The sequence below is a fragment of the Neopelma chrysocephalum genome, unplaced genomic scaffold (assembly GCF_003984885.1).
Source record: "Neopelma chrysocephalum unplaced genomic scaffold, ASM398488v2 Primary Assembly neopelma1_44, whole genome shotgun sequence".
Classification (NCBI taxonomy): domain Eukaryota; kingdom Metazoa; phylum Chordata; class Aves; order Passeriformes; family Pipridae; genus Neopelma; species Neopelma chrysocephalum.
The window spans coordinates 13,052,050-13,075,836 of NW_020897703.1; the positions used below are offsets into that span (position 1 = coordinate 13,052,050).

General features: G+C 38.1%; 1 protein-coding gene across 1 annotated transcript; it reads left to right on the forward strand.

Annotated features, from left to right (window-relative positions):
- Positions 1-9: 9 nt before the first annotated feature.
- CIR1 (corepressor interacting with RBPJ, 1) lies at positions 10-21,543 on the forward strand. Its single transcript, XM_027678524.1, has 10 exons — positions 10-194; positions 863-957; positions 1,471-1,544; positions 2,484-2,497; positions 2,588-2,643; positions 3,003-3,051; positions 3,259-3,376; positions 16,698-16,804; positions 18,237-18,322; positions 19,960-21,543. The coding sequence occupies exons 1-10, from the start codon at positions 123-125 to the stop codon at positions 20,681-20,683; spliced, it is 1,395 nt and encodes a 464-aa protein (XP_027534325.1). The 5' UTR covers positions 10-122; the 3' UTR covers positions 20,684-21,543.
- Positions 21,544-23,787: the final 2,244 nt, after the last annotated feature.

The following is a 23,787-nucleotide window of genomic DNA, read 5'->3' on the forward strand; positions in this document are numbered from 1 at the left end:
CCGCCCGCCGACCCGGAAGGCCCGGCCGAGGCGGCCCCGGCGCATCCCAAGCCCTGTCCCTGCTCCTCTCCCTGTGTCCGTGAGGGAGCTGGTGGCTCCCTGGCTCCCTGCCCGCCGCCGCCATGGGGAAGTCGTTCGCCAACTTCATGTGCAAGAAGGATTTTCACCCCGCCTCCAAGTCCAACATCAAAAAGGTGAGGGGGGGCTGGGGGTACCGGGGGGGGGTGACGGGCTCCCGGCACCTCAGTGGCACGAGCGAGGCTCGTCGGCATCCTGGGATGGGACCGGGGCTGGGGCAGAGAGCTTCCTCTTTGAAGGAGGAAACTTCGGGTTTTCGTGTCCACAGGTGTGTAGGACTGTCGCGTTTTCCTGGCTCCAGCTTTTCAACACCTGATTCTCAGGATAAACAGGCACCATACACCGTACAGGAAACCACCTGTCACGATTGTGCCCATGTTTCGTCCATATTTCACACCCAACCAACAGGTCTCTCCTCCCCAGAACTGTGTCCTGGACTTCCGAGGGAACCTGGGGTTTGGGGTCTGGGGGACTTCGGCAAGGGAGTGACACTCCAGGGGAAACAGTGACGTGCTCAGGGTGTTTTCTGAGCCGACTTTTCTCTTTGAGTTACCAAATTTTCTCCTGTCTTTTCAGTTTGTAAACGTTGTTGGGAGTTGTAGTTTCTCAAAATTACTGCTCGTGGGGAGTTGCAATACTGGATTAAAATAGTGTATTTTATGTGATTAGAATGGCAGCCTTCCCTTGTTAAGTATAGATTACGCCAGTTGAGTTTTTATACATTAATATATTTTGTGATAGTTTTTGTATTTGTTTAAAATAGAAACCTAATTGTTTTAATTAGGTATGGATGGCGGAACAGAAAATATCATATGATAAGAAGAAACAAGAAGAATTAATGCAACAGTATTTGAAAGAACAGGAATCCTATGATAATAGGTGAGAACTGGCATAAGATCACACACTTCTTCCTGCGGTTTCTTGTTTTCATGGCAGTGAACGCCATTTTACTGTGAGCAATTTGAACTACTGTCTCCTGTTGACAGTAGTAGTAGGAGAGGACAGTGACTTATAAAAGTGTTGTCTGATTAAGCAGAGGTCACAGGAACTTCTTTAAAGTGGCCTGAGTTTGTCTTCTAATTAGTTGCAAAATATGTTGCACAGAACAGCAGAAAATCTTGTATAGTTATACATTTGTATCACATAGAAATCTGCGTTCTTAATTCTGTTGTGATTGAAATGTGTGATTTTTGGTACACCATGGAGCATGCAAAAATATTGACTGGTCTCTCAGGTCTGGTCTCTCTTGATGCTCAGCTTTTGTTACTTACATTAAGAAATGAAAAAATGCCAGTTACAACAATTTCATACTGCATTTCTTCTTGTTTTAGTAAGTGATACGGGTGTGACTGTTTTGTGTGTAACACCTCAGGCTCTACCCTTTTTATTTAGGTTGCTTATGGGTGATGAGCGTGTGAAGAATGGTCTTAATTTCATGTATGAAGCCCCACCTGGAGCAAAGAAAGGTACTGTGGTTTTCTGATTCTGAGCAGACAGTACTGCAAAACTAAAAACCTTCTGAAGAAATAAGCACAATGTTTTTTATTTTAAAATAACATGTTCATAGTGAGGTAATGCTAGGAGGTATTATTATTTTAATTCTTCCTGTGGGAATATGCGGACATGTATGTAGTATGTAATAATTTTGATCTCACACTTCTTTAATTTCTTTCAAAGAGAATGGTTGAGGTTTTTTTAAGCAATGGTTCAGTGTGAAGGGGAAAAACAGATAAAATATCTTTCCAGGAAAAAGCATAAATTCTGACCTTGACCAAGGGTGTTTCTTTAGCCAATTATAAAGCTATTGGATGGGGAGGACTAGGCATTACCAAGGCAATGACTTGGACAACACAAACCTGTATTTTGGCCTACTCTCCTTTGTAGAAATAGCAGGTTGCTTTTGTTTAAAAGTTATGCAAATAATTCAGTTTGTTACTTGTCAAACATAGGAAATAGCAGTGCAAAAATTTAATTTGCAGAAGTTATATAAGTAATAAATACTGATATTCTCTAGTCAAAAGGGCTGCCTGACCTGTCTCTGGGGGATCTGACTATGCCTATGTAGTACTGTCATAAACAGAAGTTACTAAGTACCTGCTAAACTTTTTAAAAATATTTTAAGTATTATTACTACTTTTGGAAAAATATATTTAAAGGTTTTTACTTGTATGACAAATCAGTATAATTTTAGAAGATGATTCTGGGTTTAGAGGATTTATAATTGTATACTAGAGACTGATTATTTTAAGTGCACTCTATTTAAATAAAGCTGCTTTCTGAGTATTTTCACTATTGATAAGTATAAACCATAAAACGTTTTGTCTTCAGCTTAGACACCACCTGTATTTTACATACATAACTAACATATCATTTCTTTTCTTTGCATGATTTCTGAAAATTCAAAGAGGAAACAAAAGAGGTATTTCATTACATCATTTCTTTAAGTTTTCTTCCCACTTAAAACGTATTCTAAAAAAAAATCTAACTTACCATGTTTTCTGTTTTATAGCAAGAAGGAGAGACTGAATACAAATTCGAATGGCAAAAAGTTGCCCCTCGAGAAAAGTAAGATTTCTGGATTTTATCTAAATAAGTTTTTTTTCCTCTTATTTACCCTTTATATGCTTTTCCTCTTTTTCCTTTTTTTTTTCTCTGTTTTATTTTTGAACAGGTCACTTGTGTGATCTTTTCATGTTCTGACATTTAATTAGTAAAACCCACAAACCTGGAACTATTTCCTTGCTCAGCTTTGGGGTTTTTTGACTTTTACATCCATATTTGAAGATACATTAAAAACAATATTTAAAAGAATTATATCTCTGAAGTGGATGTAAACCTAACAACAAAAGTTAGTTTTGTGTATGATTTTTTTTAAAAAATAACAGTGAATTGAGTATTTGTTTTCTTTTGTGTTTGTGTAACAGATATGCTAAGGATGATATGAATATCAGAGATCAGCCATTTGGTATCCAGGCAAGTTACATAAATTTCACTCTGTGGATGTCTTGAGTATGTTTCAAATGTTATCTAACTGCAGAGCATTCACATGGACTCTCTTAATTTTGTCGTCTGTTTCTCAGTGAGTTTGAAAGCTTCTCTTATGCCTAATAATGCAGATATTTCTTTAAATTTTAGGTTGTATTTTTAGCTAAATTGTGTCACCTGGTTTTTTCCCTTTAGGTGCGGAATGTGAGGTGTATCAAATGCCACAAGTGGGGTCATATAAACACTGATCGAGAATGTCCCTTATTTGGCCTTTCTGGAATTAATGCGAGTTCAGTCTCCAGTGATGGTTCAGGTAGGCAGTGAATGTGTTTTAAATGTGCTGCTTAGACACTTGGGGGGAACTCATCACATTTAATTTTAGAAGGTTTAAGAATTTTAGAAGGTTTTAAGAAGAGTTGATGAAATGGGGAAAACAGTTAATTCCAGATGTAGGATCCACAATTTTGAGTTAATTGTTTCAAATTGCAGGGACCTAATTTTTAGATTAATAACACATTTAAAAAGACTCCATAATGACTGTTGCTTTGATCCTATCTGTGGCAAAAATTGAGAAGCTGCAATGAGATGCTTTATATCAGAATGGCAAAATTTGTGTCACCAAAAAAATGAATGGATTGTCAGAATGTCTCAGTTCAAATTCAAGCAAACTGCATGAAAAAGCTGGAATATATCACTATATCTTTATTAATCACTTGGTAAAAAGGAGAGGTTTGTGGAATTTTTTTATGTATTTGTGCTTCTATAAGTGGATTTCCAAATGCCTGGTTTCCTTTCAGCTGACTTCTTGTTGCTTCTTGAACTACAATTTTTTTCTTCTATTAGTTTTCCTGTTACTTGAAGTCACACAGCATTTAGTGGTAGATTAGATTTAAAGAAGTGGATATAAGCATTCAAATTGAGGGTTTTTTTTTCCTACGGTACTTCGTTTTCTGTGAGTTGACCCAAGTCTGTAATACTTTCAAGATTCTTAAAATTGTGGCACGTTAAAGAAACATCAGGTAGCATGGGGGAGTCTTCAGCCTTGCTGTATTGTTGCTTTAAAGCCATGTGTTTTTGCAGGGATACCATTACAGTTGCACACTTGATAGCATCAGGTTTTCTTCTATCTTTGTTGAAGTTATAACAATTTTATGTAGTATTTAGGCTACAAACAATCTTGGTTTTCAGATACAGGTCACTTAGATATATAGTTTCTTTGAGATGGAGCCTGCAAGACTTGAGTTAAAGGAAATGGTGTTTCTTACTCTTCTTTTAGGCACTGGTGATTATGCCATCATATTACTCATCCTGTAGTTGACTTGCTCAGCCTTTCTATTCAATAGGTTATAATATTAAATCATTTTCTTGCCTGATTCTTACCTTAGAAAAAATTGTGCTTAGAGCACTGTAGCTCTTGCATGTCCGATATCCTTCTGTGCGACAGAACTCACTCCCACCCCCCCAATTCAAATGACATGTGTAAATTTTAGGAGTGTTTGGTTGAGAAAACAGAAAGTATTTGTACAGGCTTGCACAAACCTGAATGTGGACTCCGTATTATTCAGTACAGTGTAATACAGACACACTGCAGTGCCAGTAGAAGACGAACTGCTTGTTTCAAACCTTATGAGCTATGTAGGTGTAGGCAATGTTTGACTGCTGTGGGTGTTTCCCGCTTGGAAAGATGTCCTCCAGATTGCTTTTTAAACTGTCTTTCTAAGCCTAAAGAGAGGATTTCGCATATATGATGAATTTTGCATGAAGGAAAGTGATGTGAAACTACTTAGATGTTCTCACACTGCACCACTGCCCTCTCATTTTCAACTCTGGAACTCAGAAGACAGTGTGCTAGGCTGATTGTAGGCTGAGGAAGGATTTCAGGGAATAGGGGTGGGCGACAGATCAGGATTTGTATATATAATTTGTAAGACACTGTTCTTGGATTTGAATAGTCAGCTGTAATGATACTGCTACTTTCTCTTTCTTTCAGGGAGACTATGTAAAAACTCTGTAGGTAAAGTTCAAAACAATTTAAAATTCTTGATTTAATAGCAAATACAAGGCTTTGAGAAGGTGGTAATATTAATTATATCATCAGATGAAAGGTTTTCTGCTTTTTGTAACCTCAGGAATACAATCCTTTCATCAACTTCTAAAACTTCATCTGATTTAATAGCAAGTTAAGTTACACTCCTTTGACTTCTGGAAATTCCATGTGTGTAAATGAAGCACTACAGTTACGTGAGAACATAAGTTCTTGAATTGTACATGGTCTTGAATCTAATATGGGGCATGTTAAAGCTTATGTCACACATTTAAGAAAAAAAAAAGTGGGATTTTTAATCAAAAGCCTGACACCATCCCATGTATTGGCTGGGATGGGAGTAAGTAATTATCTTTGCATTGCTGAGTATTCTCCTTGGTTGTTACAGTGCTGCAGATCTGCAGTGAGCTCTGCTGCATCTATTTCCACCTCCAAGAACCTTCATCTGTTCCTCTGTGCAAACACATCTCCTCAAGCTCTGCTTCTTCCTTCTTCTCTTTATCAATCATTGCATGCACTCTTAAGCTGCTTCTTTGTCTCTAGACTAAATTACTGATTATTTTTTATTATTTTATACTACTGCAAAAATGTCTATTGCCACACTGTTCTTTAGACTGACTGGAACTCTAGAAAACAGTACTTTGTAAAGGACAGAGACTTTTTATGAGATCAGCTTTTTATGGAACCGTTCTGTATTTTGTGAACTACTGTTGAGGTTTAAAAAACTCCTTGCACTTGAAGCAAGTTGAATTGCATGTGAATTGCGTCCCACTGGCACCTTGTGACATGTGTCACAAGTGTGTGTCTGCTGGTGCTTAGAAAACTGGTAAAAAGCATGGAAATAGTTTTTCATTTATTGTAATTGTCAGCACCAGAAAAAAAAAAGTACAAAACGACTTGGCTTCTAAGGTCAGATAAAGTTAGTACAATTTTCCTGAAGCTGTCTGTTAGTTTCTAAAATGTAGAGGAAAACACATGCCTCTAAACAGAGCAATGAATAGGGATTTCAAGGATAGAGAGTGGCTGCTTGTTGTGTACAGCAGGTCTGGAATGTGTATTAAACTTATTTGACTGGGCTTTTTAATAGCTAAATGTGTAAGAATACATTTGCAATGAACTCTCAAAGAGTTGAAAAACATTGTGCTAAATTATTAGAGCACTTTCAAAAGTCGGGAAGTATTTCCATATTTAGGAGGTAACTGGAAGCTTGTTTCTAGCTTGTTTTTCAGGAAATGGAAATATAAATATTGTCTCATGAATGAAAGGGTACAGCTGAGAAATACAGATATAAAGAGGAATAAAAGTGAAACCAGAATAAAATTTCAGTACAATACCCAATATATAAGGATTCCAATTAGTTTGTGAAATTAATTGTATTAGAAAAACCAAATTTACATTATAAATCACTGAAACTTTGTTTTTTTAAGAGAAAATCTTTGAAATTTTTTATGAAGTCAGTGGATAAAGCTCTATTGCTCTTGAAGTTATTTACTTGGCAGCACTTTATTGCTTCTGATTTATACTCTTTTCATCCTAATAGAAGTCGCTCTTGCATCCTTTTCATGCAAACCAAACAGAATAATTTTTGTAGGCAGTGCGTGGTAGTTACAGTACCTAAATTTAGGTTAGAATTCTTCAAACTTCGAAAATACTCTCCCTTGTTAGAGCACACCATGCATCAGCACAGTGTTGGAAGACTCTGGTCTGTGTACAACAAAGCATCCTGGCTGGTAATGAATCTCTAAGCAATCAGTGCTTGGGAATACTTGGTCTCATGGTGCTGGATCTGCTATTCTAAGGACATCGCTAATTTCTGCAGAAATAGGTTTTAAGAAATGGTCTGGCTTCCCTGTCAGAGACTTCTATCAGGCCTTGATACAAGTTCAGCTTGTATTTTGTTCTAATTTTTTCCTGCTTCAGAAAGAACAAGTCTTATTTGGACTTGGACTATTTTTTCAGCGTCAGAGTTTGTTTGAGTACAAATAAATGAAAGTGAAACTCCTATAGTTCTTCTTCTCTTTCCCTTTAAGGAAATTGATTGACTAGATAGATTTTTATTTTTTTCCCACATCATAACCAATATAGGGTTTTTCTTTCCCATAAATTCTATAAGCTGGGATTCATTTCAGCAGAAGGATAATTTTCTTTGAATCTTGTGTGAAGACTACGTTGTAATCTTCCTCTTGGCACATAAAACTGATTGGCAATTGCTGTTTTGGATTCAGTGTTGAATATCTCGTATGCAAAGACCGGTCACAGACTTCAGTTTCCTCTGGTGAAACTGCTGCAGGGCAAAGCATCTCTGTGGCACAGAACTGTATATTGCTGTCTTTCAAGATCTGACATACATTGGAGTGCTCCAGCAAACAAAAATAATTACAATCAGTGCCTTAACTTAGGCATGGTGGCTTGGTTATTTTGCTTCTGGGACCATTTTACTAATCTAGTAGTAATTCATACAAAAAAAATAATAATCTTACCATTAAAAAAGCACCTATTGAATAATATCTCACCGGTGACTAGAGATTATTTTTGCAATAAGGCAATTTCAGTGGATGTGGTTATCATGGGATAATCACACCCCTGGGGTACAGCCTTGTCTGTAATCTCCCAGGAGTGTAATTATTTCATGATAACTGCACCCCCCGGTGTTGCATTATTTCCATTATGAAATTCTTCATTTTAGATATAAAGTAACTTACTTTGATCACTGGAAACTGCAAAGTAGTGTTAGGATGTTCCAGCTGTGAGGCTTACAGAGACCAACTTAGAAGATTTACTTCTCCTTTACAAAGCTAAATTAGGCAATCAAAATGCTTTTTTGGGCTAAACTGATTTATAGGGTGTTTTACTGATAGAATCCTAACTTTCAAAGTTCAGACAAGATGAAAATATCCATTGTGCTTCTGACTTTACATGCCACTGTGTATATATGCATGTATGCAATATGTAATGCAAACTAGCAAAACCCCCCAGTTTACTAGCATCTCAAAGCTTGCCTGTTTTTACAATCCATTTTTATCATTAACCAGTAGCATCTGTTGTTTTTGTGGTTTTCAGTGCTCTTTTTGTGAATTCTGAAAAGCCTTTGACTTGATTAGAATAGAGGTTATTAGGTGTTCTGTGCAAAATGTTTTGAAGTAATACTGTTATTTTACTTCAAAATTTCCTTCAACTTTCTTGGTCAGGTAAAATTAGGACAAACTGAATACCTTTTTTTTTACCCTCTTCTTGCCTGCAAGCAATCTGTCTCGTTCAGTGATAGTTTAGGCAGATGTGTGGGGGGGTGGGATTACTAAAAAGATGTGAGAGCTTGAATGCTTATAACTCTTATTATATAATAAATATTTTTTAGAACAAAGAACCCACTATGAATCTTATACTTTCTTATGAAGTAGGAAGTAAGGCTGGTGTCTCAAATGGGGAAGTAATTGTATGAATAGCATAGTTAAAAGTGGGATGGTAACATTAAAAAATGTTCTTGTGCTCTTGGCCTATGAAAGCTGAGCCTGGTGAGTGCTGAGCATCCTTCTCTGCTGTGGACTGCTTTGAATGTCTTAGAGCTGACTAGAATGGCTTAGAGCTCACATGTGATCCGTGCAGTGGAATTACTGAGAAGAAAGTACTGTAAAGTGCTTAGCACTTTGTGGAAAATTCAGGCACACAATGGTAAAACTGTAGTGGAGCAACATGTATGTGTATCTAGTGTCTTATGGTCTACCAAGATAAAGAAACTCCAGGTATATCTATGCAGGTGCCCCCTTCCAAAGACCCATTAGCAGCTCCTACAGTTTGTGTTCTCTCTTTTCATCACCCGAGTACCCCTAAACTAATAGTGGTTGTGGTTTCCATCCATCTATCACTTAGTGTGTTCAAGTAATCTTTAGCTTTTGGGTAAGATACCTTTCCATAGTGACGATTTAGATTGTCAGTTGCGCAGAGACAGCAAAAAAGGAAATCTAGGTCTATATTACATTATGTCTATATCTCACTGCAGTTTTCCGGTGACAAACATGGTTTTTGTTTCCCAACAGATAAAGGTCTGCATTGTATTGAGAATGCAGGAATTTATTTAAATGTTCTCTTGAATCTATAATAACAAACAAAAGCTATTTGAATACGTTAACTGCGAATATTTGTATAAATGGTCAACTGTAGAAACATACAGTGTGTGATACCTTCCTTCACGATCTGCAGCTGAGACCTTTGATTGTTAACAGTAGGAACCTTAACTAAATCTTCACATAGTTTCAGAACTGTCACATTTTAGAATAATCCTCCATTTATGCTTCAGAAGCCTCAGTATTTGGTGTGAATGAATAAAATACAAATTTCTATTACAAGTCTTGTGCTTAGCATTTAAGCAATAAATATGGATTCCTATAGCAGTTTGATAATGTTAAATGGTTTTTACTACTCCAAAAATGTAAAAAGGAAACTCAGATTTCTCTGAAATACTATATGACAAAAGCATGGCAAATTACACTGAAATTCTGTGCTAAAGTGTTAAATACAGTTAAACTGCAGGCCCTCTGAAGAAGAGCTAATTAAAAGCTAGAGGTTTTAGTCATTGATTTCAGTCAATGCCAACTGCAGCAGTTGCTTTGAAGTGTAACTATGGTCTAAATGCAGTCATCTCTGAAATAGATAGAAAAATTATCAGTAAAAGATGATCAATTCTGAAGTAGTGGAGGCAGCATAAATTTACTATGTGTCATGATCACATAGTTTTGATAATAGTTCTTTATCCTTTATATAAAATAAGTGTCTACTCTTATCTCTATCAAAACCACAATAAAAGTTCACAGACTATGCAGCGTGATTAAGCTCATTCTGTAATTTTTTTTCATTTTTTGTTCAATTTCCTTTGAAGCCATATAAAAATTACCATATGAAACTCTGTGGACAGAACAAAAAAGTGCATGGATGCATTGACAAAACTGTCTATGCTAATTTTAAAGTTAGTTTCTCTTCTAAAGCAAAACCTGAAAAGCATTGTATCATATGTTATGTCTTTGCTACCACCCAGAGAGGCAGCATTCTCAATTCAGAGTGTATTCATCCTTCATGTGATTATGTGCTAGACTAAAACCCATGAGCAGAATGGTTTTCTAAAACCTGGTTAATGTGAAAGAGGTGTTTCTGTACTCCCTGTGTATTTTTCTATTTACTTTTCACAGCAAAGCATGGCTTTAGAATCACTGTTATGTATAAAATCAAATTTCAGTTTGGAAGAGTTATGGCCTCGTGTGGTCCAAGCTACATATTAAAAAAGATGAAGACAACATGCTTTAGGCCTACTTTGTTAACAAAAAATATGTAGTAATAAAGGAGAAGCCTTGAGAGCATTTTGTCCGTGATTCATAAAATAATTTTTAAACATGGTCCTGTGGAGTGTACTGAGTGTGACGTATACTGGCTAATTGACAGCAGATACACAAGTGTGCTTGGTTTACATTTACGTTCATGTAAATTGTCTCTCTATTACCAAGTCAGGAGAAATCTGATGGTGTGATGATGGTGAAAATTTTAGATTAAAATGATCACATCTGTAAGCTAAAAGATGTCCCATGCCAGAACACATTCTCAGGAAGGGGAAGCTCCAGAGAAGCCCTATTCTAAATATTCTGTTTTGATGATACACAAAATGAACATTAGTTAAAATAAAAGTAAGTAGTTGTAATTAAAATGACACCATGAAGAATCTACTACCTTTTCCAGTAATCTTTGCGTAGAGTTTTCTATTTCATTTCATGGCAATACATAGAATGGCCTAGGTTGGAAAGGATTTTAAATATCATATAGTTCCATAGCTGCAGCTACTATGTAAGTACAACTTACTGTAATTTCCCCTTCCACAGATGGGAATAATGGTCACAATATTACTGGTTCTTATGTCTTTGCTTTCCTTATATATTCCACAATAAAAATCCATTTAAAACTTAATTGATTGCAAAGAATTAATTCAGTTTGCTCATCTGCACTGGTGACAGTATTGAAAGTTTTTATCAATAAATTGGGCAAATACTGTCAATACTATGCATCATGAGTAGATGGAAGTAAAACTGCTATTTTTGGTGATACTGGCAATCATACCATTATGGTCTGTCCTTACTACCACGAAAAGTGTAGCAGAAAAAGTGGTATTTAATCGCAGTTGTTATGAAAAGACGTTTTAGCATACTGTTTCCTCATATTGGATAATTTGAAAAATGTGCTTTACACACTCTAAGGGAGGCCTGCTGGAGTGTGTGTTAAAGCTGGCATTGTTCTCCTAAGGACAGGCCTGTGCCTGTGCCTCTTAGAGGAGACTTCTGGCAACAACATGGTGTTACATACACTCTGTAGCTTCAAGGGGAGTACAGACAGAATAGAAAATTAATTGCAGCTACAGGTTTCTCTTGTTTCTGGGACAGGAGGGAGGTAGTAATGCAGGGTGGGAGTGCTTGCTGTGAGGTAGGCTCTTAAGTAGTTGAAATCCAGAATTCTGTTCCCCTCCTGATTGCTTAGTAAAAGCAGAACTGATTCTGTTAAATTGATCTCAGTTGTGTGATGAGAAATTGGAGTGATCTTTGTTCAAAAAAAAAGCAAATTTACAGTATGTTATAGAAATTCTAATACAATATCCTTCTGCAATCCAGTATAATTGATGCTCATATAGGGCTGAGAAAAAAAAAATTATTTACATCTGTTCTGTTTATTTAATTATACAAGTATTATAAGGTTGCACCAACAGCTGTCGAACTAAGGTTGCACTTGGGTTGTACTTTGTGAAGACTCAAGTCCTTCTTTTCACACTTCAGTGAATGGTTTGATTTTCTAGATTTTGTGCCCCAGCTCTTCGAGTCAACTAAGCTATCTGAATTTTACCCTTAAATACTGTCTTAAGCAGAAGATAACAGAGAGAATTAATGCAGCAAGAACTTCTGTGGGAAGTAAGAAGCAGGAAGAAACTCTAACCTGTTTGCTTGGCAACACTATTTCTTGAGAATTATAATAGCAATGAAAAAATATTTAAAAAATCCTTTGGTAGGTCTTCAACTATGGAGCCTTTTTTGTGCAAACTCTTAATATAATTTTAAGTACCTGTAACTGTATAAAATGTAACAAGTTGTCAGTTGTCCTAACACTTAAAAATAAGTATCATATTCACAAGCAGTTAATTACACTAGATGGCAAAAAGCTTTTCCAAGACCATGAATTTTTTTAAGCAGATAAATGTATTAGTTTTAACCAAGTGTCATCTGGAAAAGTTTTAAAGATTTTTTTTCTCTTTTTTTTTCTATCAAAATGCAAATTTCAGAAAATAAGCTTGACAGTCATGTTCAAAAATAGCAAGGTACTGTATTTGACTTGTTTCAGAAAGAATAAGAAACAGATTGTAACTTTGAACTTATTTTTAGTTTGCTGATGAAAGAATGCTGAGAGACTAGTTGTCAGAAGTTGTAGCAATCAGCTATTTTTACAGGGTTCCTATATCTAAAGTTCTGCCGGCTCATGGCACAATGTCATCTCTAGATGATTTCACCTGCATGAGATCACAAAGGTAGCTTCTTCACAGGTTGTCTCAAGCCCATAAGGAATGTGTATATGAGGCCATTGATGGCGTAGGAGTGATTCTTTGCAAGTTGATGGGTGCTGTTCAAGAATAAGTAGCTATCATCATAGACAAAGATTTTAGCCAACTGAGAGCCTCTCAGCTCAGTTTTACTGTCTGTTTTACAGCTGATGACTTAATTGTTACATATGGCTATCAGATACTCCTAGTACGGTTTTGTCTGACAATCTTGAAGGGTGATGGCATAAGTGTAGTCATAAACCAAAGACAGGCTGAAAAGATTTACCTCTTTGGGTTACCAGGCAAGCCAGGTTTACCTCACACTGGGCATAGTCACATCTCCAACAAGCAGGAATCCACAATCAATTCACACCAAATAAAGGAAGAGGTCCTCTGCCAGCCAGTATACTGGTGACTTCGAGGTTTAGACTTCAACTGCTTAATAGGGAAGGCAAGGACGCTTCTGAGGTTTTCAAACTTTTGTTAAGTGAGGCTCAGTGTTTTGGATTTCTTTTACAGTTTTTGTCTCTGTCATTAGCCAGGGGAAATCCCCTATTTAATTTTATAGTGTAGAAATGGGAATGTGATTGTTTGCTCACAGATATAGGCATCTACACCTTTTAAGACTCTTTGAACAAGCATCCCAAAAAGAAGTATGTTACAAGCCTCAAGGCTGGCACATAAAATAGTTCTGCCTAGGAATCCTGGGAGACCTCAATCTGTCACTGATATTTCAAAGAAAATCAGATCTGCTTATCAACATCATTAAACTATAAATCAAAAGCAGTCTGTTCAGGTATGGATGGGAAAAGAAAGTCACCAAGCATTAGATTCCTTTGATTCCATGCAAAGGAATTTAATTATAAGAATAAACGTTTTCTTGATTCTCATGTTGCAGAAAGTAGATAGTAATAGAAGTTTGCTATTAAACTGTGCAACCATTGTCAAATATAATGTCTTAATTGAACTTCTTAGCCTGGACTTGTAACCAGGTAGAAAACAGTCTCTTTAGACTTCCCAGATCAGAGATTATTTTCTCTCTAGTGTCCCTACTGCTGTCTTGCTGTCATTGGGCAACAGCACTTCTGAGAAGCTCAGCAGCATTAGCTGTTAAAAAAAAAAGTGTGAGCAGGTTCACCTCTGTCATCCTGTCAAAAATGTTAATGTTTTTAAAACTACATATATGCCATGATGCAAGAGGTGTCCTCCATAATCAATGTTGTAGACAGCTGCCTGTGTCATGCCTGGCTGGAGTCTGCACACAGAAGGGTTATGAAATAGGACTCTATTTTGACTCTGCTTCCATTTATGGGGTTGGTTTATTTTCTGAATGTCATTTCCTAGTGTTTTCTAAAACCTTTAGTTACAGTAAAAATAATGTACTTAGAAAAGCTTAGTGGAGATTCTTGCATCTTCTCACAAGCTAGGCTGAACCTAAGTTGCCCTCACAACTGTGAGGGAGACCAAAACAGAAATAATTTATTCATAAACCACTTCAGTTTGAGTTTCTGTAGGTGCATTGGATACAGATTGTATACATCCACAAAACAGGAATAATGGCAGTTCGGTAACTGTCCTTGTCATGGTAATACTGCATTGCAACTAAAATATTGTAGGTGGAGCTATGAATGTCTCTTTGACATCATTAATATACAAGGAAAGAGAAGTCAAATAAATTTATTTTTATCCTGGCTTACTTTCCTTCTAAGCTTACCTCTGTTTTTGGTTTTTAAACCTGGTGCTGATTTCACCTCTAAAAGTACATGGAATCTAACTCCAAAATATGTTGGATCCCAGCTTGGGCAGCCACTCTGGCAGGTCTCTTGTTCACTTCTATGGATCTGTGCATTACAGCACAACTGACATCTGCTGGGCACAAATGCACAAAAATCAGTAGTGTTGGGCATTCATTATAAACTTTTTGTGTAAAAGAGCAAGTTATTTTGCTTACCTCTTTTCAATGTTATGCACAAAGAATGCTAGAAAGGTTTGTGTCTAGAAGCTAATTTTGAAATGTGATTTTGAAGGCTGATATGCCTTCATGCCTCTCTGGTCTCAATTCTGTCCATAATCCTCATATGGAAACACAACGTTAGGGCTTCTGTCTTAGTTCTTTTGCAAACCTCTACAGATTTGGACAAGGTGTATTTCTCCATTTATCTAATCACAGTAATGAGAATAATTAAGTATCAGAAACACATCAAAATGTGTAAAATGCTGAGACACTGAAGGGAAATACCTAAGGAGGTAGTTAAGTTACTTCATTAGGCAGTGGCTCTTACTGACTTTGAATAATAGGGGTATTCCAGCCTTCAACTGGTAAAATGTTTTGGTTTCTTTGGTATGGTGAAATCTTCTTTCATGACTCTATGCTTTGTCTCCATTTGGCTTCCTCATAAAAGGTATTTGACTGAAGTCTATGGCTGGTTTATATGAACTTTTCAAATCAAGGCATCTTCTGGTACCAAATTCTGTGTTTAGGTGTCTGTCTAATGTTGGTTTCTGTTCCAGCCAGAGTAGATTTGGGCAAGCGGAGCAAGGTTTTAAATTTGAAATACACAAAGATGTAGACACTGGAGCCTCTATACATTAATTAATTGTGAGTTTACAATTACACTGTAACCCGTAAAAAGAAAAAGCACTTTTGGTAAAGTATATGGGGGGATGGGGAATAACCCCTTACTTAAAAAAAATGTAAACTCAAGGAAAGACTAAACGGTATCTCATTAAAAAATTCTTTTGCCTAACAAAATAAAGAACTTGTGCAAAAAAAAAAAGTAATGCGAGGGCTCCTTAAACCATTTTCAAAGCTTTGTTTTCTTCCTGCTTTACATGTAGGCCTGCTCGTTTCTGCAAGGTAGTGTATTATATGGGAAAACTAAGAAGCTGACATTTTTGAGAAAGTGCTGTATTACTTTCCCTATATATTCCATAGTGAAAATCTCCCTTTACTTTCCATACTGGTCTGTGTTAAAAATCTAAGAGTTTTGTCAAACTCCACAACTAAGAAACTCTTAAAACCACAAAACAGGATCAGTATGTTTCATAAGACTAGTTAATCTTATAATTTACAGTAGTTTACTGCAGTGATAGTAATCATGTGCTCCATCGTCTCTTATACATTACTCCTAATATACATTTACCTTACACAGGAGTGCTGGTTCATTGACAGTAAGGTTAACAAGGAACTGGGAAGGAAATTTACTGGAAGTGACCTAACAAGAGTGAATGTTTAGAGTGAAGAAAAAGTACCTTATCAGAGAAGTACATGAAGTTTTGGTGATCATGGGGATTCAATTAAAGCATTAAGAGTGAGTTACAGGGTTTATAAATTATGCAGTCAAGTCTGAATGATACCTAATACATCCTGTATTGTACTACTTGTTAGATGTTTGCAAAGAAAGCAAGCATAGGCTTAATCCCAAACACCTACGCCAATGGAATATATAGCATAGTTTTTAAGCTAATAGAAACAGAACTCTCTGAGGAGGTCACATTTAGAGACTTGGCATATATGGTGGTCCCTAGAATAAGTAAGGACATAGATTTTTTTTTTATGTATTTATATTCTATAAGTATACTATGTTTCTGATGTTACTTTTTACATTGAAGTTCAAATATTTGTGTCATTATGAAAAATGTGTTACTAGTGACATATTAGAAGTGCATTTTCTCATTGTTTTAAGAGAAAGGAGGCACCTAAAAGTCTTAATGCGCTCTATTTAGGTTTCCTGGGCTTTTTTACTATAATAAAAATATATTACTAGACTTACCTAAATATATTGTTTTCAACATGACAAAGTTACATAAGAGAATTCCCTTGTACTTAAAGAAAAATGCAATTATTTTCCATTCTGAATCTTCAGACTGCTGTTTTAGAAAATCATATCTGATTATTTGCTCAGCAGAAGATTATTGAGTTGATTCAGCTGTGATTTTACTTAACAAAGCTTCAACTGAATTCCTACTGTGGAGTCCAAAAAAGGTAGAGAGATATAAATGATACATTCAAACTGTGATTTTTGTGAACAGGGCCATCAATGCACCCCTCGGAGCTAATAGCGGAGATGAGAAACAGTGGGTTTGCACTGAAACAAAATGTACTGGGGAGAAACTTGACCGCAAATGATCCATCACAGGTAATACCTTTTTACCAGTAAGGTGAAAATGTCTATAAATCTAAATGTGATTGCTTGTGAATTGTTACTTAATGTTTTCAAATATGCATATCCATAGTAAAGCTGAATAGCTATACCAGTAGAAAAATGTCCATAAACTTACAGTTTTCCAGCTTTTTTCTGTCAGAACGGTGAAACATAAATTACTTCTTTTAAAAGCACATATAATAAATTAAATCCCTGCTCTGAGTAAATAGAAATTGAATTTTTCTTGAAGGTGTGGTTAGGGGTTTTGCTGCATCCTTCTGATGCAGTGCTAGCTTTTGGATGAAGTTTGAGACCATATGCACAAATAATTACTGCCAGGAATGCTATATCTGAAGGAGTTTTTTTTTACTTGATTCACTATTGTTTCAGCTATTATTTCTGGGAGTGAAAATGTTCAATTACCTTTACTCAGTCTGCACAAAGTATATTTCTAATTGAGGTGATTTAACAAAAATGTAAAGTGAAGAATTAATATACACCCCTTGAAATAACCTTTGTTCATACGGCAGGATAGTCAGACCACTAGTAAAGAGGGGATGACTACAAGCTGGTCTTGAGCTCTTCATTAAATCAACAATTCATTGTGTCTCCTACCTTCGCCTTTAAAAAAGCTATGTAGCCCAAAAATGTAGCATATGGGCACTGTTAAGTGAATCATGGTGATACCAGTATGTTTGCTTTATGCTAGGTGTGCAGGGGTTTCTTTGGAAAAGGTTTTTAATCTTCATTTCTTCTTTCCCCTTCCGAATGTGACTAAAATTAAAAACATCACTCTGAAGAACTGCAGTGTACCAGATGCACATAATTTGAGGAATTCAGGGTCTTCAAAGTAGTTATGCTTTGCTGATTGCGTTACTGTATGTAGATTATATGATTACAGTATTTTGCATTGCTAGAACACTTTATGAACATTTAAAGACTAATAACACAACAGTGAAGTAGATGTGTTAATACCCATTTTCCTAATGACTAAACCGAGACAGAAAAGTAATTTGCTTAAATTACTCTGAGTTCGAGCAGGACTAGCATCTTGCCTATTCATCCAAGCATGATAACAACGGAGTGACTTATCCTGGGGAACCGTGGGCTCCAAATTGGCTCATTTTTATTAACTATTTCAGAAATGTTTCTTTCCCTAGCAGGGCTTTTTTCGTATGTTACTAATAACTCGTGTTGTGTAACCCCCACATTATAACACCTACTCAGCTTTGAGACAGAATGTCAGGGTTTTTCACTGTAGTGGGTATGCTGCTCTTTAGAAAGAGTCTCAAGCTGACTTAGTAATAAAGTCTATTTGTGTCTGTGCAACAATAAGGTACATAGAGGCATCACTTTTAAAACAGAAATCCGAATGAAAATACTATTTTTATATATAATAACTTAATGTCTTATTGCATTCTTCTAGGAGTTTGTTGCAAGTGAAGGAGATGATGATCCAGAAGTTGAATTTTTAAAATCACTGTCAACCAAACAAAAACAGAAACTTTTAAGGTAGGTGTGGTACCTAGTGGAGAAGTTCTGTATCACCTGTAGTTGTGACTCCATGATTGGCACTGTAACTCTTTGGTGCCATTCAGCGCTATCAGTACAAAAAAAATGAGCTTGGTTTAACATACACTTGACCACAAATAGCATTATGCAGCATGATTTTTTTTTCATCTGTTTGTTTTATTTTGATGTCTTTGTACTGGAACTCGTTTCCAATTTAACTGATACACTGAAATAATAATTGGCTCATTGAAGATGCTGTCAGTGGCTATTTTAAAATATTATTCTGAACTCCATTGTTTACAGTGTCTTCTTCTGTGATTAAAAATTCTGTGTTCTTTTTTAATGGTTTACAATTTGACAAAGTTTATCTTCTGCCATGTGGTTGAACTGAATGTGACCTTGCACCCCAGAGCCAAGGTTGGCCCAGCTTCACCCTGTGCTCGAGTCAGGGTTTGCAGCTCGCTGCCCCCGAGGGTCTGAGTTAATGAGGTTTCCATGCTTTGCTTTTATCCAACTGATTTTTGTGTCACATGACTTACGTTTTTCTTTTCTCTGTTAACTTGCAATGTTATCTTGAAATAACCTGAAAATTATTAAAATCAGAAATACCTACTACTGCATACAGGCATACAGTTAAAATGGTCTTTTAAGGTTAAAAGATGTCATATATACAAGGAGTGGGAGGAGTGGAGGAAGGTGAATGGCTAAGGAACATAAGTAAGTAGGTACGTATGGTATTCACATATGTAATAAATAATTCTTTGAAAATAGTTGGCATATTTTATGTTCCTTTTAAATAAGGAATGTGTATGTAGTTTGAGTCATTTAAAATGGTATTTTGTTTGAACTTCTGCTGGCCCAACACGTTGAAATTTTTATAATCCTTTATATTTTGAAAGTTGAAGTTTAGTAAATATTTGGCTCCTTTAGATTTTACTAATCTGAAGGGATTTTTTTTTAATACACTGAAAGCAGTTTCACTATTCAGTCACTGGGGTTTTTTTAGAATAAACACAAAAAGCAAAATAAAAACTATGTGAAAATACTAAAATAGCAGTGAATGCATGTGCATGATGGATTGTATTTACATATAGAAAATGTAAACATCTAGTTGTGGCAGAAGAGATAACTGAAAATATCTGTATTATTTTCCTGGAGAACTCAGAGATGTAGGCTTTAGAGTCTCAGTTTTCATTATTAATTGAAACTGAATACTAATTGCATTTTTTCATTTTCAAAATTTCTTTTTAAAATGCACAAACAAAAGCAGCAATGATTTTCTAAAGTTTTCAGAGCAGCCAGACAAGGAAAAAAAAAGCACTACTGAATGTATTTATTCATAGTTACAAGGCCAAAATTGACATATCTTACTTATCTTTTTGAAAATTAAAGAATTAAAGAATCATATTACTCTTGTTTCGAGGGAGCAGCTGTGGTTTACTTACTATGGGTAATGTCAGAGTGGAGGTTTTGAAATAATACTTTGCTAAAAGAGGAAAGGAATTCAACATATTTATATGGAAAAGAGTGCATTTGGGTTGGTCATCAGAAGTGGTGAATTTTAAAAGACAATAGCTTTGTAATTGAGGATATCTTAACACACTAATTGTGCTACTCTTTTATTTTGAAAATAAAAGGAAGTTGGATCGTCTAGAGAAGAAAAAGAAAAAGAAAGACAGAAAGAAGAAAAAGCAAAAGAAAAAAAGCAAAAGTAAACACAAGAAACATAAGACGAGATCCTCTTCCTCATCCTCCAGTGAGACTTCAGTAAGCAGCAGTGATAGCGAGACTGACAGCAGAGATAAAGCAGCACAAAAGAAGATAGATTCTAAGAAAAGAAAAAAAGACAAGTTTTCAGAGGCTAGCAGCAGCAGCGATTCAGAAGGAAAGGCAAAGATGAGGAAGGAAAAACTTTATGAAGATCTCTCCAGTAGTCACGGTAACAAGGACAAAGATAGGGAGAAGTACAGACTTTTAAAGCAAGATAGTTCTGCAGAGAACAACAAATGGAACTCCTGTGAGGAGGAAAGAAAGTCCAAAAGCAGATACCATAGTGCCAACACGAGAGAGAATGAAAGAAAGGAGAGGGATAGTAGAAGCCAAAGCATGAATGAGGGGAGCAGGAGAAGCCCTTGCACAAGTCACAGCAGTTCCAGGCAAAGGCACATAAGAAAAAGTCCAAGTCAAAGCCCTGGTGAAGAGCGGCACCGGAGAAATGAAACCAGAAGCCCCAGCACAGATGTACACAGAGAGAAGAAAAAATGTAGAGAAGGCTATGGGGACAAGTGCAGTAAAGTGGAACACAGAGAAAGGAGCAGACGCAGTAGAAGCAGAAGCAGAGAGAGGAAAAAAAATAGATAGTATAGAGGACAGGTGCAAACAAGAATGTCTCTGGGTTTTGATGAATACCTTTAACAAGGGCTCAATTACATACTGCTTTTCATTTTCCAACCTCTGTAACTAGCATTTCCTACATAAAGCCAACACCATCAATTCTATCGTGTTGGAATATTTGTAAATTAGGTATAAATGTTATGGTATTTTTCTTACTATCTAAATATGCTTATTGGCAAATACCCCTTCTATACATGCAGTAATTTATAGACCTGATTTTAGGGTTTTAAAATATTTCAAAGCAGTATGTGATACTCTTGGATTGTTGATGGTGATTTCTGTTTAGACACAACTGTGAGGGGAAGCAGAGAGTAAATCAGGAGGAGCCCTGAGATATGCTAAATGCTAATAAACGTTTGAGATAGTTCTGGATAAAATCACTGCTTCAGATATCAAAGCATTGTCTTGTAGAGGGTTTTGTTTTTTTCATACTGAAGCATTTTTCCTAAAGTTCCCTGTAAGAGATCAATTTCATGAGTTAGAACAACAGAGGAGAGAGACATAGTTCACATAAGTGTGTAGCCAACATTTTTTGGCCTCCTGCAGTGTACAGCTTGGTCAGGGCTATCTAAACATCTTGAACCCCTGTTGGTATGTGTCAGTACAATGTCAAGTTTTTGTTCAATAATCTCTCAAGACATGAAAAGAATATTTACTGCCTCAACTGTTTCAGGTATTTTCTTGTTTGTGGTAGAAAGTTAATGTAAATAGTCATCCTTTTGTTTTCATGAAACAAACTTCCTGTGTTTTTAAAGATTGTCAGTCATTTTCTGCATACACTGCTATGAAGATGAACTTCCATAATAAAATACCTTAAAGACCAGTAATAATTGCCTTCTCCAGAGTTCTGAATCAGTACAAATGCACAAGGCAACACTTCACAAGGTTTTTATTGCAAAGGAAAGGTTTCTCTGCCCTTTTAGGATGCCAGATGGAAGTACGTTCATTAGTGGACATGTGAAAAGGAGTCACTGTGCTCAGTATTCCAGCAACTTTCTTATCCTCCTCACTCACAGGACAAATGGGACTATCTTTTATTACCAGGCCACTTCTACTTCTTAAAATGGTCACTCAGAAGATTTTCAGCATCGCACAGAGTATAATAATACATGGTGAAAGTGACCTGGCTTATCGTCTAAGTGCACGTGAAGAGTTTGAAAGGGTGAACCATTAAAGGATGTCACCTTTTCAGTGCGTTGCATTAGGTTGCTCCAGGCGTTCTTGCTGAAGTAGCTGGGAGTTAAGGAGCATGCACAGCAGTGGTGACTCCGCTGCAGTAGAGTCACCCCCCCTATATCGATGCGTGTGTCAAAGCTCTGATGTAGAAAGGACAGGAGGAGACTGCCAAAATGCCTGTTCTGGCAATCTAAACAAAACCTCTTGCAAAGGATTTATTATCCTTCTTTGTAAGAGAGGATGGAGTTATGTGACAGGGGAAAAGGCATATTCTGGTAGAACATTTTCGTGTTAAGTGCAGCATGAAAGATAGGAAGAATAACCAGTAAGTACTGGAAGGTGCCTCTGCTCCAAAGAACTGTCTCTTGCTTTGGGCGCTCCCTCGTTGTTTTGTGTTTGGCACAGGAATCTGCCAACCATAATGCAACTGACTCCCACCTGAAGAACGATGGACTGCTCGACGTCAACAGCATTACGCTTTTTTGTGGGCTCTGCATTCCTCTCCATGTAGTTAAACTGTGTGCAATGTGCATCCTGCCTTTTCGCATGGGAAAAGGCTGGCAGAAGAATCATGACATTTTGGATGTAGCAAAGACTACGTGTGGAAGAGTTTTGAAACAAACCACTGAGCCTGCCGGGGGAAGGTTGGTGCGGCTGTAGAGGAAGGGGATCACCGCTCTCGGTACCTTCCCTAGGCCGGTTTGTGTCCCTCACCGATACAGGAGCGACCCTCAGCGCCCCCAGCTGCAGGACGGACGGGCCGCCTCCGCCACGCTGGGGCCTGGCCGGGGTGCAGCGGGCAGGGCCGGTGGGTTAGAAGGGGCAGGGTCGGGGCTGCGTTTGGCCGCTGTGCCCGGGCGGGCCCGACGGCTCCGCCCGCGGTGCGGGGCGGCTGCGCGTGCCCGGCCCCGCCCGGCCCAGAGGAACGCGGGACACGCCGGCCCGGGCCGAGCGCGGGTGCTCGGCAGAGCCGGCGGGCCCCGGCAGGAGGTGCTGTCGGTTCGCAGATGGCGGTAAGAGCAGCTCTAGCGACAGAGTTATTTATTTATTTATCTTCGTACAAGCCTCGGAATAGGGTTAACCCTGTGCGAGGCCGTGCGGCGGCTCCCACAGCCTGGCGGGGAGCGCAGCGGCCGGGACTGCCCGGCGCCGGAGCGCGGGCCGCCGGCTCCCCTGGGGCGGGCGGGAGGGCGGCTCTGCCGGGCCCCTGCTGCTGCGCGGCCCGGCGGGCTCGGACTGGGGCTGGGACGGGACCGGCACGGCTCCCGCTCCCGCCGGCCCCGGCACCCGGCTCTCGGGGCGGGCAGGGCCAGCGGGGAGCCTCGGGGGAAAGGCTCCCGGCCCGCGCTTCGGCTCTGCCGCCCCGCCGGACCCATGGCTTGGAAGTGACGCCGTGCAGTAAATTATTCCTGCTCCGAAAGTAAATAATCGGGTGACTCCCAGATCGGGCTGCTGCTCAGATCGGTACAATAAATATCCCTGAAGGAAGCTCTCTATTTATGTTGTCATTGATTAATTCTCGCTACCTCATTTGATTTCGATTTAGAGCGATTTGATTCTAATTTAATTAGCATGTAATTTGGATGTACATAATTACTGTAATTATGACATTCAGGTAAGGCAGCTTTAGGCTGAAAGGCAATTTCAAATTTCCTAGCAGCCTACTTTGTGCCGGGGAGCGGACAGGGGCCCCGCGCCCTGCCAGCCAGGTACCAATTAGCACATCTCGGGAGCAGCGCTGCCGCGCGTTTGTGCAACAACAGCGGCGCCGAGGCGGCAGCGGCGACGGAGCCGCGCCCGGGGCTCCGAGGCGGGAGCCCGTCGGGAGCCGCGCCCGGCCGCAGGTGCAGGACCGTCCCGCGGGGCCGCGCAGGGGGCGGTGACCGCGGCGGGCC